The sequence below is a fragment of the Zonotrichia albicollis genome, chromosome 15, assembly GCF_047830755.1.
Source record: "Zonotrichia albicollis isolate bZonAlb1 chromosome 15, bZonAlb1.hap1, whole genome shotgun sequence".
NCBI lineage: Eukaryota > Metazoa > Chordata > Aves > Passeriformes > Passerellidae > Zonotrichia > Zonotrichia albicollis.
The window spans coordinates 4,102,699-4,117,824 of record NC_133833.1 but is presented as its reverse complement, the minus strand read 5'-3'; the positions used below and the strand labels follow the sequence as shown (position 1 = coordinate 4,117,824).

Sequence of the window (15,126 nt, the reverse complement as noted above, 5' to 3'; positions counted from 1 at the left end):
GCCCCACAGGGCCAGGCTGGCAGTGCAGCGGGACAGGAGCACGCAGGGTTCACAGGGCATGATGTGTGGCTGATAAACAGTTCCACAGCTGTGTGATTGCATAATGATAGCCACATTCATTCACCTGCCTATCAAAAGAGATGCATTAAAGTTTGAGCTCTCTTCCCCTGGGTCCATGGAGAGACATTTGAGTGTTAGCTTATAGTCTTTAACATTCCTCCTAGCAGTGGGCTAAGTGCAGTGGGGTTAAACAGAGTCCCTTTTGCTTAGTAACCCATTAGCTAATGGGTGTGTAAGCCCATCAATTTGCTGTTTATTCCCTAACCCCATTAGGGTACACCTGCTGTGCATAAAAAATACACCTGACAAATCAGAGTGATAGTTGAAATAAAATAAATATCAAGTGTTGTTATAGCTGATCCATAGTGTTTAAGGCAGAAAGGGCATAACAGTGATTTGTGATGGCAGAACAAAATAGCTCGTGCTGGCTCATGGTAGCTGGAGCAGGTTGATATAAATCCCCCTGCCATCACCTGTAGGCTGCAGAGCTCAGCTGCCTCTCTGCCCAGCCCCAGGGGCCCCTCCAGAGGGCTGCAGTTCACCTTCAAACGCCAGCTCCCAGCGCCTTCTGCAGAGCCACAGCGCTGCTAAGTGATAAATTAATTATTTGGGGGAGGGAGGGTGAGAGCTCACAGGCTGCTCTCCTGCAAAGGCAGCCAGAAGCTTCAAATCTGTCTCCAGTACCAGGCCATTTGTTTTGTCACTTCATGGGCTTTATTTATTTATTTATCTCGCAGCTCACCCTGTGATTAAAACTGTTGAAACAGCTGTTGGCTGGTAGCAACTTCCCTGTTGCTGTTTGCTGCCGTCAGTCAGGGGCTGAGGCAGTGATGGGCCAGGGGCAGGAGCATTCCCAGCCACCCCTGTCCCCATCCCTGCAGGTCCCCAGCAGCCCCACTGCACAAGGAGCAACTCCAGCAATGGACCTGGGGAACTCGCTGCCAAAAAGTGTTACTGAAATGGAGGTATGGTCAGAAAATTGATTAAAACTGGGATTTTATTTTATAAAAAAAAAAAAGAGCACCATCACCACTGACTGGGGAGGCTGATGACAGCAGAAAGCAAGGTGGCTCAAGGTGGTTGATCCAGTGTAGAAAACTCCCTGGGGCAAATGAATGGGCTTTGAATGAGCCAGGGTTGGGCTTTCTGGAGAGGAGCTGGAGGCCCTCTGCCACCAGGGTGCTGAGCAGCCAGGCCAGGGAGGGCAGGTGAGAACACACAGGCAGAGGATTATTAATATCTGGGATAGCAGAGAATGGAGAAGCCTTGCAATCTCTGTGATGGGGAAATGTGCCCAGAAAACCTCTCTGGCTGAGCAAAGCTGAGAAGCAGGTCTGGGGACAAGGTGTAACCTCAGATGTGAAGGGGGCTGTGACCACAAACACTTCTGCTGTTGAAGAAAGCAAATGTAGAGGCTTTCTACAGTCCCTCAGGGCTGGCAGTGCTGGCTGAGGCAGGGCCACTGATGGCTGCTAAACCCACTGCTGGGCAAGCTGAAAAGCTCAACTTGTAGCTAAAAACAAAAAGAGGGTGAGTGAGAAACAGAGACCAGGTCATCCCAGCCCTGCAGTGGAGCCAGTGAATTGCCAAAAGTCTCAGATTGTGTTAAAGTGATGGAGAGAGAGTTTTGGGTTGCCTGAACTAGATTGCAAGTGCTGCTGATGCACCAAGGAGCAGTGATAAAATGAACAAAGCAAGTCATTGCTCTTGGCTTGCATTATCCACAGGCTCTGGCATTTTCCAGCTGAGTGCCTTCCTCTGCCTGCCTGGCCCACTGCTGCTCTCACTCCTACATCATGAGTGTCGAGGAGTGTATCATTCATAACATCCCCATCACAGAGAGAATCCTTTTTAAATGCTTGGGGAGATGGAGGGCTACAAACCCTGGGAAATCAGCTATACCTAATATATTATGTAGAAGTTCTGTAATCATTATTGAACTAAAGTGCATTGAGTAAGTGGATAAAATCAGTCCCACTGTAGCATAAGTCTCCAGAGATCACAGATAAAAATGCCTCGCACTTAAGCAGAAAAAGGTAACAAAATATTTCCAGTCCCAGCAACAGCATTTTCCCCTCTATATAAATAGGGAACCCTCAGGAGAAGGCAATGATGCAGCAGAGGTTGAAGGCAAAGTTAATGGTGGCGAGGTGGGGGAGTGAGGCAGTGCCTGGGGCAGGCAGGGTGAGCAGTGTGAGCAGAGATCCCTGGAAAGGGGCAGGAGGCAGAGCCCTGCCCTGGGCAGCGCCCTGCAAAGCTGGGGGGCACAGTGTGGGTCTGGCACAGAGTGGAAATGAAATTTTTGTGCTCCCTTTTTCTCTGGACTCTGCAGAAAAGTCAAGTTTTATGACCTGGGTCACCTCTGGAGTTTCCCACCTGAGCACAGGCAGGGGCACAAACACAAAGCATTTTTGTGCCTCCTGTGCTCAGGTCTGCCCTGAGCTGCTGCCCCCCTACAGGGAGCCACAGAGGCATCCTCAGTGGGGAATTTATCCTGAGTTACCCTCAGCCACATAACTGAGCCACCTTGAGAGCTTGTGCAGACCTACAGCATCATCAGCCCTTCCCTTTTCATGCATTTGGCCAAAAGCTGCCCGGCTGCAGAGAATCACCATGGCACGGTGAGACTCTTGCAAACCTGCTAAAACTTTTGTAAGGGCTCACAGTACAAGATACATTTTAACAGAATGAATGTGGGAACATTAGGGATTCATATTATTTAATTTTAAAAAAGGAACAATTTCATTCCCTTTTACAAAGCAGAGTTAATTTGGACTGGCCCATATAGAACATAATTTATGATATGTTTCAGGAAAGCATTAAATGGTCATCTAAATATTTTTTTCATTGAGTTCTTCAGGGGTACATACACATTAGTGATGAAGTTTGGGCTTTTCATTGAAAATAATGGGGAAAATTTGTGTTAGGCCACAAATTGTATTGTTGTATTTGCTATTCCTGTTGTAGGCCCACATTAAAAATCCACCTAAAACTGCAGTCCCCACTGTTAGGCTGTGGCCTGGGTAGTCACTGGCACTCATGCCCTGGAATTACTGTATTAAAGTTTTCTAAGCTGTGTGCTTTTTCTCATGGCTGCCAATCAATTGGAGCAGTGCCATAAGCTCTGGTCTGGCTCTGTCCTCAAGGGCACCAAGGGGAGGAAGAGTGAAGAGGGCTGTGCAGTTGGAGCTATTACTTATTTATCTGAAATATTGACCCAACCTCTGCTGCTGAAATATCAGCATTAGCTGCTGGGGAAAAGGGATGCCAGAGCCAGCACCTGCTGGGAAGCAGAGGAAACAGAGATGTCAAATGGGGCCCAAATAGTCATTATTTCATTGAGACAATGGTGCTGGGACTGGCAGGAGGTGGCAAATGACAGGAGGGTATGAGTACAACGGGTGGCTGGACAAGGAGGCAGTGACCAGCTGACCAAGAACCTCAAGGAACTCAGTGTCAGGTGCTCAGCACCTCTGAGATGTGGCCTTATTGTACTTAGTGGGCTTTCAATATTCCCTGTTGGGATCTGCACATTTGTATTAGTGCAATGATACTGTGGGTGTGAAGGGAGAAGGAGCGAGTAGCAAGTGATGCTTCTGTAATGCTGCTGCGGATGGGGAATGTGGTTTTTGCTGAAACACTTCCCAAAGCTTCTGTCCTGTGGAATTGAAGGAGTCTGGAGCCAGAGCTGGGGGCCAGGGACTCTGTGGGAGGCTGCAGCCCACCTGCAGCACAGCAGCACAATGTGGATATTTGTGAGAGAACTGGGGAGCAAGGGGCAGTAAACAGGAAGGAGCTCAGGAAATCAAGTGAATAACATCAAATTCAGCTGCCTCATGGCATGGCAGAAGATGCAGGGGCTGTGGTGCTAAGGAGAGTTACATAAATGATTACACAACATGACTGTGCAAAAATCTCTCCTTTTTCTAAAAACTACTGGAGTGGATCTGCTCACATTTAAGAGATACCCAACACTTCACATTGCAAGAAGCCACTTCCAGCTGCTTATGTTTTAGCAACTTCTTTTTTTCACAGTAAATATTAATTTTAACTGAAGCACCCAGCATTCCTATTCCTTCCTGGGAACCTTGCTGGTGCTTTCTCTGTGTGACAGAGAAATTAAATGCCAGCATGTCAGCCCTCCATATGCCAGAGGTGAAGTTCCTCTTGTCAGAGGGGTACAGAGTGAAACAGAAGGCCTGGAACCAATCTAGCAGCTGATGGATTTGTCATTTAGGAAGGGTAGAAGAATGGAAACCCTTTTAGGAGCCTCCTTCATGGTCAAGGAGCTCAGCAAAGGCAGATGCAGTTCCTGGAGCAGTCACTGGACACCTGGATGTGCTGCCATTGACTGAAATGGCAGATAAAAACCCCAACTCCCTGGCTCTGTGGCACAGGGCAGGATTTGCTTGGTGCTCCATGATCACTGGGTTTAGAGAGAGGCAGCTCTTGCAACTGAGCATCTAAAGCTAAACATGCCCCCGAAATCCACTAAAAAAATATGTTGGTCCTACGGGCAAACAATGCTCTGAAACAATGGAAATAATGAGATTAACGGGATGAACATTCAGCATTCTGAGGGAGGATCCTTTGAAATCCATTAGAGACAGAGGGAAAGGCAATTCAGTGCACCAGCATCCACCACATTTCACTGTGTAATTCCACGAATTTCTGTCTTAATTTCAGGAGCCTCTGGCTTCTATATTCTTTTTTTTTCTCATCTACTGACTAGCAGAGGCAGAAAAATAAACACACAACTAGGAGCTGTATTCACAGACAGGAAGTAACTTTAATTAAATATTGTGAAAGTTGAAAAGTTTTTACAGCTTGAATTTCTGCAAAAAAATTATAACAATCTCTACAGTAGTTAGTTTCTCTAACAATAGAACTGTACAGTGTGTGTGTCTATTCAAAAAGATTTAGATAAGAAGGTGAAAGGTTAGTAGTTTCAGAGATGACTTCATTTTAGCTGCATCCTAGTACAACTGTGAGGAAATAGGCATTACTTTATGCAATCCAGTCATTGTGAAGCTTCACCTTGTTAAAACTGAAATCTGAATGTTTCCACTTAAAGCCATATTCTGTAAACAGCTGCATCTTTTACTTTGTAAAAGACAAAGGGTGGTGCAGGGGAGATTTTTGACAAATTCCCATTCAACAGATCACGATAAATAGCTGCAAAAGAATGGAATTATGCGCATTGTCAAAGGCTCTTTGGACACTGGAGTAGAGACTACAAATGTGGCTAAAGTGGTGTCAGAACTGCTAGGACTGAGTGGAGCTCTACAAGAGTAATCAACGGTGTCACTGGACAAAATATGGCTTTAAATTTGATTACATTGTCGTGCTGTTGCTTATTATGTGAATTAGAATAATCACTTGGAATACAGAGAAGCAATAAACTGATGTCTCTCACATTTTTTCCAGTTTTCTCTTCTTTTATTTTCTCACCATGAAAAAAAAAAAATTCCTGTTTTTCTTTCCCTTCCCCCCAAAGATCACACTGTGACATTCTAGTGAAAACCATTGCAAAATTCATACAGGAAGCATGCACAGTTGCAGCATCGTTGTAAATGATTTCTTGCTCGACTAGAAAAAAGTTATATTGTTTTAAGGTAACAAAACAGTTCTTTTGTGCTTTTCAATTCCTTTTTTTTTTCTTAGAATGTTAGTGATGATTGACAGTTCTGGTGCACAGTACAATGTACAAGTGAAATGAATATGATTTGCATTGTTAAGGCATCCAATCTGCTGGTTTATATTTATGTGAAAGACAGAGAAATATACAAGCAGACTTAAGAAAGAAAGTATTTTCATTGAGTTCTATGAAGTTTCTCCCCATATTTAATGCACAAAAATGCGTCACTCCAAAGAGGAGAAATCCCATGCATATTAATAGAGTAAAACAGCATTAGTTTTTGTTAAGCCTCAAAAGCAAAGGATACATTTTTTTTTTAAATCTACATAACTAAATGCTACAAGAATAATATGCTACTTTTTGCCATATATTGGAAAAAACTTCTTAACTTACAAATAATACAAAAATAGACAATGGCTTTTGGGTGGAAATTAAAAAAAAATGGAAGCATGGTTTTAAACAATACTAAAAAAAACAATCCTATAAATGAAATGTATTAAAATCACATTTAAACAGCTAATACAACGGTGAATGACCAAACAAATCAGCACTTTTCACATAGCAAACATACACAATAAAATAAACTTGTGGGGGACAAAAAGCAATGTACAAATTCCAAAGATAAATACATTATTTATATGGATATTTTACAAAATCCCCCGTAAAACAAACAAACAAAAAACAGAAACAAAAAGCTTTTTTTTTCTTTAATTAATTTGCAAGTATGTGCAAGCTAAAGGTAGTGAGCTCTTTTTGCAAAATATGCAGTAAAATTCTTTTTTTTTTCTTTTTTGTGATATTGAAAAACTGTCTTAAGACATTAAAATGTATAAATAGAACAACAACTTTGGCAAAAAATCACAAAAAATCTACAGTATTTATAACTACATACAAAACACAACAGCAAAGAAAAAATATCAGGTAATGCATCTTCAGAGCTTTGCTGCCTCTTTGACTAATAATTTTTAAGAACACTTCCCAGATAATGATAGCAAAACTTTTCGTGGTGAAACAGAAGCTATGGTTTGGATGGGAAAGCCCCAGCCCACAGGGATGGTTCCCCAGTGGAAAGCAGATCCCTGTGCTGGAGGGAGCGCGGTGCGAACCGAGGGTCGGCTGATACAGGAACGGCGCCAGTGGGAGCTGGGCCGGGGGCTTTGGGGTGGGGAGGGGGAAACCCCCCAGGCTGAGCCCCCCCTGCCCAGCAGGGCCAGGGCAGGGGGAGGGGGCCAGGCTGGCGCCCCCGGGCTGTGCCCCCCGTGCCAAACCCACGGGGCAGAGCCGGGGATGCTGAGCTTGGGGAAGGGAGCGTTCGGAGGCTCTGGGATCTCACCCCAAGGCAGAGGGGTCCGTGCTCACCTCCTGCAGCAGGTCTGGCATTGCAGCTGCAGGCACTGCGTTTGCACTTCCAGAGGAAACATTTCTGATATTTCCACCCTTCCCCTCTCTTCAACCGTCTTTTTGCCAAGAAAAGTTGGACCTTAAGGACCCCTTCCAGCCTGGTGTTCTGGGATGAACTTTTCCTGTTGTGTTATTTACACGATTTTTCAGCCTGATATTAATGACAGAGGTTACTAATCCCACCCCTCACCCCGCCCTCATAATCCAAAAATATCAGCTTTTTAGGGAGTGATATCTGTTTAATCAGAACATTAAAAATGCTTCATATCAGCAAGTCACCACTGGATAAGCAACATATATGAGCCGACCCTTAATTAAATGGCCATAATTCTTCTATGAAAAACTAACTGGCACTTCTATTCTGTCCCATACAGGCTTGTATGTAAATGACACCACTTTATTCTTCTTTACACAGCTTTAAAAAAAAATTCATAAATTAAAAATGTGGAGTTCCATCTCTAGTGTCCCTTGTGTAATTGTATGATTTATAAAAGACAAATGGTGTTGAGTTAAATCAAGCCTTAAAAAAAACCCACAAGAAACCAGAAGGAAATAAAAGCAAGCCCCCACCCCCCCAACAAAACAAAAAAGTGGATTTTTTTATCAACATACAATAAATATATCTCCCAGGTATTTGGGATGGACAACTCGAATCAACACCTTGCAATTGTGGATTGTTAATTTCAGTATTTGCAAGGATGGTGATTTTTGCTTTGTTTAAAAATCTGCAGTTATTGTAAGATCCTTCTTTATTTCTTTTTTATTTTTAAAAAGGCCTGAGTAAAAAGTTCCACTCTGGGACTTGTATCAGATTCTCTCTGAAGCAGAATTCAACCTCTTCATTAATAAAATTCTTCAAGGCAATTCTTTCACATGGGGGGAACAATCATGCCAGATATAGCTGTTGGAAGGAAAGGGAGGGGGGAGAGAGAGGGAGAGAGAGAGAGGGGAAAAGTTAATTTTCTGCATTATTAAGCAACTTTTAAAATTCCAGAGCTTTAAACATTTACTAGCAATGTAGTTAGATATACTTTGAGTTAAATATATATATTACTCATAAGAGACACCTATGCACACAAGAATCATGAGAAGTTTCCTTTTGACTGGAAAATGATTCAAATTGCAAGTGACTTTGCTGAAATTACTGATTTTCTTGCAGAAGAAGTGTCCTTCCTTATACGAGTATCAGACTTCAACTTATTTTTCTGCTTTTAGTTTCAAAATCCCCAAATGCTGAGGAAGCTTTGACTGGATCCAGGCATTGCCACACATTCTGTTACTCCTTTAAAAGCAAAGCAAGAATTTGCACCAAATCAGGGGATACAGGAGGAGTCCCCTGGCATGGCCCTGCAGGGGTGTCCCTTCAGTGCCACTCTGGGTCCTTCCCCTGTGCCAGCCCTCCCAAAGGTCACCCCTGGGACTCAGGTTTGCATTCCCAGGAGCTCAGAAAAGGATGCAAACTCTCAAATCCAGTTTTGAAATTGAAATGCATGCTTGACTCCAGGGTTAGCAGGCCAGCATCTTTCTTATTCCACTTGTAGCAGACACCACCAACTACATCAGGTGAGTCATAGTGAATGTTAATTCAGGATGTTTTCTCTTTTGCTGGCTAAGTTGAATCATCAGCATTTCTTTATTATCTTCCTACCTCATTTTCTATGAAACCACCACCTCTCTTAGCAGACAGACATTTATGAAAATTCAACAGGGATAGTTTTGCACATAAGCTGACCTCCAGCTCGATCTCTCTCTATTATTTGGGGGCTCAGATCAAGCATCCCAAGTGTCCCAGTGACACTCAGTGAGCCGGCACATCATTACAGGGGGAAGTCATGGAAGTTTATGATGGGAACTGTAAAAACAATGTGTCTCTAAAATGCCAGTTGTACAGTTATTTGCCAAAAGGTAGAAAACAGATTCTCCTTCAGGTTGGCAGCACTTTCCAGGCACATGATTTAAATGCTGCCTGCCATTCCAGACATCTGGACATGTAATTTCTTAAGGAAGGACTCAACCCTGTGACTGGTGCTGATTCATTGTGCTTTAATTACAGCTGCAATTATTTGATAAGAACAGAGCCAAAGTAAAAGACTCACAGATTTGGGGTTGGAGGGGGAGAGGAGGGAAATGTTTTCTCCACAAACACCACCATATGTGCAAGAATTACAAGTCTAATCAGCAAGGGGAGAACAGCTCGAGTAAACTGCACTGATTAAATGAAATAAAATGAGGGGAGAAGGAGAGAATGCAAAACACATCCAACATGTTTGCAACAGGCCACCCTCAGAGGTGGCACAGAGCAACAGCATTTCAATTATTGGGATTTATCGTGTGGAATCACTGTACTGATTGTGTACCCACATGAGGGCTCTTCAAGGAGCTAAGAGTGAGGATAAAAGGGATGGAAAGGTGAGTTAAGTTGCTTTAAGTCCTACAGAAGACATTTAGGTGAGAAGCATAGAGGGCTCTTTAGGACAAGGTGTTGCTTTCCTTTAGAAAAAGTATCTTTTCTTCAGAAAATGTCAGGATACTATTCCGATACTCAATCTGAAAGATTCATCAGAAGCAAATCAATTTCACCAATAATTAGTCAAGAACTGTGTCTCTTGGGACAGGACAGCTGTCTACCCTGGGTAGGATCCCAAAAAAGGTGAGATAATTGCAATTCCTCTCTTCATGATTTAGACATTTCCCTGTGGTTACAGATCAGCCTTTTGCTGTTGGAAAGAAATGGCACAGAGGCAGATCTTAGCTCCTTTTTTCAAAGCATCATTGTTTTTGAAGAGCTCTGAAATTCTGAATTAAATTACAAGGCAAATGATATCTTTTCTGCCTAAAAGCTTTGATATTTCCATTCTTTCCAGGTCTTCATTTAGATCACTCCACTTTTATGCCATAAGTGCTACATCTAGTCATGCAAATTCTCCCAGCTGTAGCCTGTTATTGATCCTGAAAACAGAGATATCAGTGGGAAACAGTGAAGGTATGAGATCACACCACCTCCAAAAAGGGAGGGCAGAGAATAGAAAAGCTCCCACCAATGGCCTTTATTTCTTCTATCGTACACTAATTTGTATTTGCTGCCAGCAAATTACAGAAATAATGTATTTGGGGTTTTACAAAATTGCATGGCAAAGAGAACAACAGATAAGCCTGGCTGCTGTTTTAGTGAGTTCTGCTGATATCTAAGCTACATAAGGAAAGCTTGATTGCTTTCTGATGTATCCAGAAGCCCAAGAGAGATAAGACAGCCTCCTTATACATGGTTGTTTATTTAAGCATTAAGGCACAACAGGCAGTGCCTCTCTGAGTGATTATTACAAGCCTCAGGTGGTGTCAGGAGGCACAGGACCAAAGGCTGTGTGTCTTTAACTCACCAAGAAGTTCAGTGATGACCTAGAAATGAACCATCTCTTGGTGTCTCGTTCCCATTATGAAAACTGAATTGCTAAACAAAAATTAGGGGGAATGCCCAGATCTGTGTGGTTTCTGGGCATTGCGGATGTGGAGGTGACATAATGAGGAGGCAATCACACAGCTCCAGTTGTGCCCAGTGCTCTCGGCTCCTTCCATAATTGCTTTTCATAACTGAGTACATGGAATCTGAGAATTCTGTGTCTTGTGAAAGGAGACACAGTTCCTGAAAAAGCTTTCTCCTGTTACTTGTTTTTTCTCTCCATCCACAACAAAATGGGACAAGGTGAAGAGAGGAAAAAAAACATTAACATGTTCAAAAGCTTTTGTTTAGGGTTTTTATTTTTTTATTTTATTTCAGATGGAAAATATTATTAGGTGTTTCTTTTAAAACTTCAAGCATGTAAGCACTGCCAATTCTTTTAAATGTTCAAAACCAAATCTCCTAAATGCTGTAGTTTACCTGAAAAATTCATTTTGCCTTATTCCTGACACAGTTTGTATTTCAAACAAATTCCTAACTGAAGGTACTGAAGATCTGCTTATTAGTTTTTAGTAAATTTACAGTTTCTGCACAGTTTTTCTCTGTGTGTGTGCACCCTGAAGGATTCCTCCTCCCAGTTCACCAGTGTAACATGAACTGAGGACAATGCTTTCCTTCAGGCACAATAGATCCAAGCTTTTATGAATGAATTCCTCCCACTCTGCTTGCATATAGATTTTTTTTGGCCGCTAATGGTGCTATCAGCATTTTGTCTTCAAGCCCAGTGTTCCCCTTTCCAGAGGCTGAGTGACATGTGGAGTTAATGCAGCCATCCTGCTCTGCACACCTCCTTCTGAACCTGGCTTACAAAATGATGGATTTAATTCCCCACTTGATGCCCTTTGGATAATTTGCACAGGCTCATGAAAAGGAAACAAATCTCAGGTCTGGAGGAAGCACAATGCACACCACGGAATATCTCCCACCTCTGGCAGCTGGAGGCAGCTGGCTGCATCTGCTTAAGGAAGCCCCTGGACCTAAGCAAGCATGAAAATGCCTGTCTCAGCACAGGGATGTGCAGTGAGGGAGCCACACGGGGAGGTTTGGGCACAGTGTTGTAAAACAGACTCAGCCAAACAATGAGATGGGCAGTGCTGGGCTGGCAGCGCCCTCCGTTTGACAAGATTTTGTCTGTCACTGCCTCGCCTGCACCAGCCTCTCAAATGGATTTAGATACTAATGCTGGAGAACTTGTAATGAGAGGGGAAGGGATGCAGAAAAGGAGCAGCCCCTTGATACCAACAGTTCAATAGGCTTTCCAAAAGGCCCTGTGCCTTTTCTGGAATTAATTGGCACAGGTGTACATTAATCAGTGGAAACTAATGTTTGTCCTGGTGTGAGTTAAAGTGGAAAACGCTGCTGTTAGTTTGTAATGCATCTCCCATTTATGAAAGGGAAGGTTTGTGCCAAGCTCTGTAACGCTCTATTTGCTCTCAGTAGGATTTCTGCACACGTGTACTATGACAAAGGACAAAAAGGAAGGGAAGATTGAGTGACGTACTTCAGGAGAAGGCCAGCCCCTGGAGAGACCCTGCAGTGGAGTACTTGCTAGAGTCCACAAAAGACTGGTCTGATAAAGGACGACAACAGGGAATAAGAGAGGAAAGAAAGAAAAAGGACGGTATTAGTAAGCTGAAATATTACTTGTGTTTATCAAAACAGTAGGTCTGTGCTTTAGAGGACACAGCCTCTCAGTTCAGCAGCATTAGCTGGGTTAGAGCTTGGGTGGTTGCCAAACACCTGCAGGCCACAAGGCGGGCTGGGGTGGAGTCAGTTATCTCTACAGGGGGAAGCTTTAGGACAGAGCCCACCAGGGATCCCCCATTGCCTTCACTCCCCTGGGGCAGCTCGGAGGCTCCAGGAGCTCCCAGCTGGAGCAGCCACCTCCTGTCCGGCCTGGGCTCAGCCTGGTTCCACCTACCTTGCAGGCTATTGCCGTTGGTGCTGGTGCAGGTGGGAGGGGGCGAGGTCTGGGGTCTCACGACCGGCGCGAACGCGCTCTTCTGCTTCACCGCTGAGACCATGTTGGCTGGTGAGAAGGAGAAAATCCCAGAGGAGCTGCTACAGTTGGAGGGGAGGCTAGTGGAGGAGGCCATCGTCGGACTGGATGGCACAACTGCAGGCAAGAAAGACCCCCAAAAAGGGATTCCTTAGTACTCAATAATAACAGGCTGCAGAAACAAGAGAATTCTCATTCCTGGATGCTCTCAATTTTTCTAGGGCTGAACTGAGTGTTCGAAATGCAAATGTGCTACGTGGGAAGTTCAGTCTTTAAACACAGATATCCTTAAACCATAATTTTACTACAAAGTACAACAAATATCTTTGGTTCATATATTTATCATCAAGCTTTTAAACAAATTTCTTTTCATGAAAATAAAGATAACTACTTTAATATTCAGAAGACACTGCAGGTTTCCCCTCTATCCAACAACAACAACAAAAAAAGGACAAAAAAGTGTCATCCCATATTTCCATTCTTTGTCCTGTTTAGAAACCACTTAGATACACAAGTGGGCTGTGAATAATTACATATTATAGAGTAAAATTCTGATCATCTGGGCTTTGAATTATTATTTTATTTGCATTATGTAGATAAAAATCACCCTATTTAAGTTCTTATTTGAGAATCTGATATCATATTTGTTAACACTGAGGAAATCAATTAATGGAAATTAAATGTTCAAAGTTTCACAGTCTGACAGATACAATCTTAGTCTGAAGTCACTCTGTGTCTGGAAGTACTTGCTAAGGGAGAGCAATCAAAGCACCTAAATTGAATTGCTACTATACAGCAATTAGTTTATTGATTTAATTAAGAATGCCACCTTTTAATTTTCAGGTCATGATTGAAGCATTTTCTGATTCAATGGATTAGACATTAGCAGAATGACAGATCAACCAAGAAAACCTCCCAAAATATAAATAGAATAGAAACCAGGGCTAGGAAGTGAAGTGCTATTCTAAAGAGGACTCCGTTCATAAATATGAAATAATACACTGCCACAGTATTTTAAATGCATTACTGGCATCTGCTTCCAAAAGGAGATGTCTCATCAATCATGTTATATTATGAATTCAGAGTGTGCAGATTCTGTGACAGTAAATCCAACTTAATAAGTAAGGTACTTTGTAACATTACATGTTACATTATTATTAGAGTACAAAAATAATCACTGGTTAGCAATTCCCAGGTTATAAGTACTAGTTATGTGGGTAAATAATTTGTTCTAAATTTGCAGCAGAGAAGCAGCCTTGGAGTTAATTATTTTATTCAGAGTTCCTATCTCCTTTTTTATTCTGATGCAGATCAAAATAATTCATTGCTGCTGTTACACCATTAACTTTAGATTTGCTGTGTAAACCTTGGCACCTCCAGCAGTCAGTTTGTCCTGTCCATGCTGCAGTCCCAGCCTATAAATCTGTTTATTTGTCCAGACCTTCCATCCTGATTCTGCTGTCAGCTTCCTACAGATGTCAGTGGAATCCTTTATGCCTCATGAGCAATGTCAGAGGAATTGGGCAGGTTCTGCTCATTCAATTTCTCATGTGACGAGGGACTACTGCAGCTCTTCTGCAGAAGGGCTTCACTTTACCAATAGAAATGTATTTATATTTAAACAGCTTACTAAACCTTTCATATCAAAATGCAGAAAGTTAGTCCTGCACATAAATATTTCCATGACTGGGACTGTAGACCATAAGCTCTTCACACCATGGCATGTATGATTTGTATGACTCACATTTTTGTGGCATTCACTGTACTGACACTAAAACACAAAATCTAAGAGCCTTTGTCACATTTTACTGACTCAGTGAAGTCAAAATAATATTACTTAAAAAGCAAGTGGAATATAAACAATCAAGCTGAGGCACAGTAGTAATTAATAGTTTTTATAAAGGTTATAAACATATTATTTGCTCAGAAGTTGAGGACAGTGTTTCTTATTAGAGTATAAGGTATGTTATGAAACTATCATACTAAATAATGGGAGATTACTCTTTGTAAGCTCTTTTAAGTCTCCCAAATAAAAAAAATAATAATTAATAATAATAATATGAAAACAGAGTGAATAATTTCTGGCAACACTAAGGTCTTCAAAGTGCATCCAAGATCAGTGCCTTGGAGAGTAAAGACCAAGTTCTATTTCAAGTGCTCAAAATAGAAAATAAATATTGAGCATCAGAGAAAATCTACTGCCTCCTTCTAATGAAAATGCACAAAATACAGAAAATACATAAAATACTCACTGGCATAGGGAGAATTGGCAGCAGATCCATTCAGGAAGGTTGGAGAACCGCCTAAATTTGACATTCCAGCATTCCCATAGCCATTCATGCTTGTTGTGACAGAGTTGTAGTTTGTCTGCTGCGGGGTGGTGCTTGGCACGTAGCCATGAGGTGACACACTGCTGGAGTTGCGAGTGAAACCTTGTGTGGGGAGGGAACACAGGCAGAAATTGGAGTTAGCCCCACAACAGCTTCCCACAGAGCAAGGGGGAGCCCAGCCCAGCCCAGCCCAGCCAGGGAGAGGGGCAGGACTGACCCCCAGCACCACCGGGTGCCCAAA

At 42.6% G+C, this 15,126-nt stretch overlaps 1 protein-coding gene across 9 annotated transcripts in view; it reads right to left on the bottom strand.

The window, feature by feature from the left end:
* Positions 1-5,698: 5,698 nt before the first annotated feature.
* The window catches only part of EBF1 (EBF transcription factor 1), a 265,144-nt gene continuing 255,716 nt past the window's right edge, over positions 5,699-15,126 (bottom strand). For 5 of the 9 annotated variants that reach the window (XM_074552027.1, XM_074552028.1, XM_074552029.1 and 2 more), the window contains exons 14-17: positions 14,808-14,987; positions 12,478-12,672; positions 12,058-12,126; positions 5,699-8,000 (exon numbers count right to left, since the gene is read on the bottom strand). In XM_074552027.1, the coding sequence (XP_074408128.1) occupies positions 12,059-12,126; positions 12,478-12,672; positions 14,808-14,987 (443 nt within the window). In that variant the 3' untranslated portion in view covers positions 5,699-8,000; position 12,058. The remainder of the gene's footprint in view (positions 8,001-12,057; positions 12,127-12,477; positions 12,673-14,807; positions 14,988-15,126) is intronic. The other 4 variants (XM_074552034.1, XM_074552035.1, XM_074552031.1 and 1 more) reach the window with 1 other exon arrangement.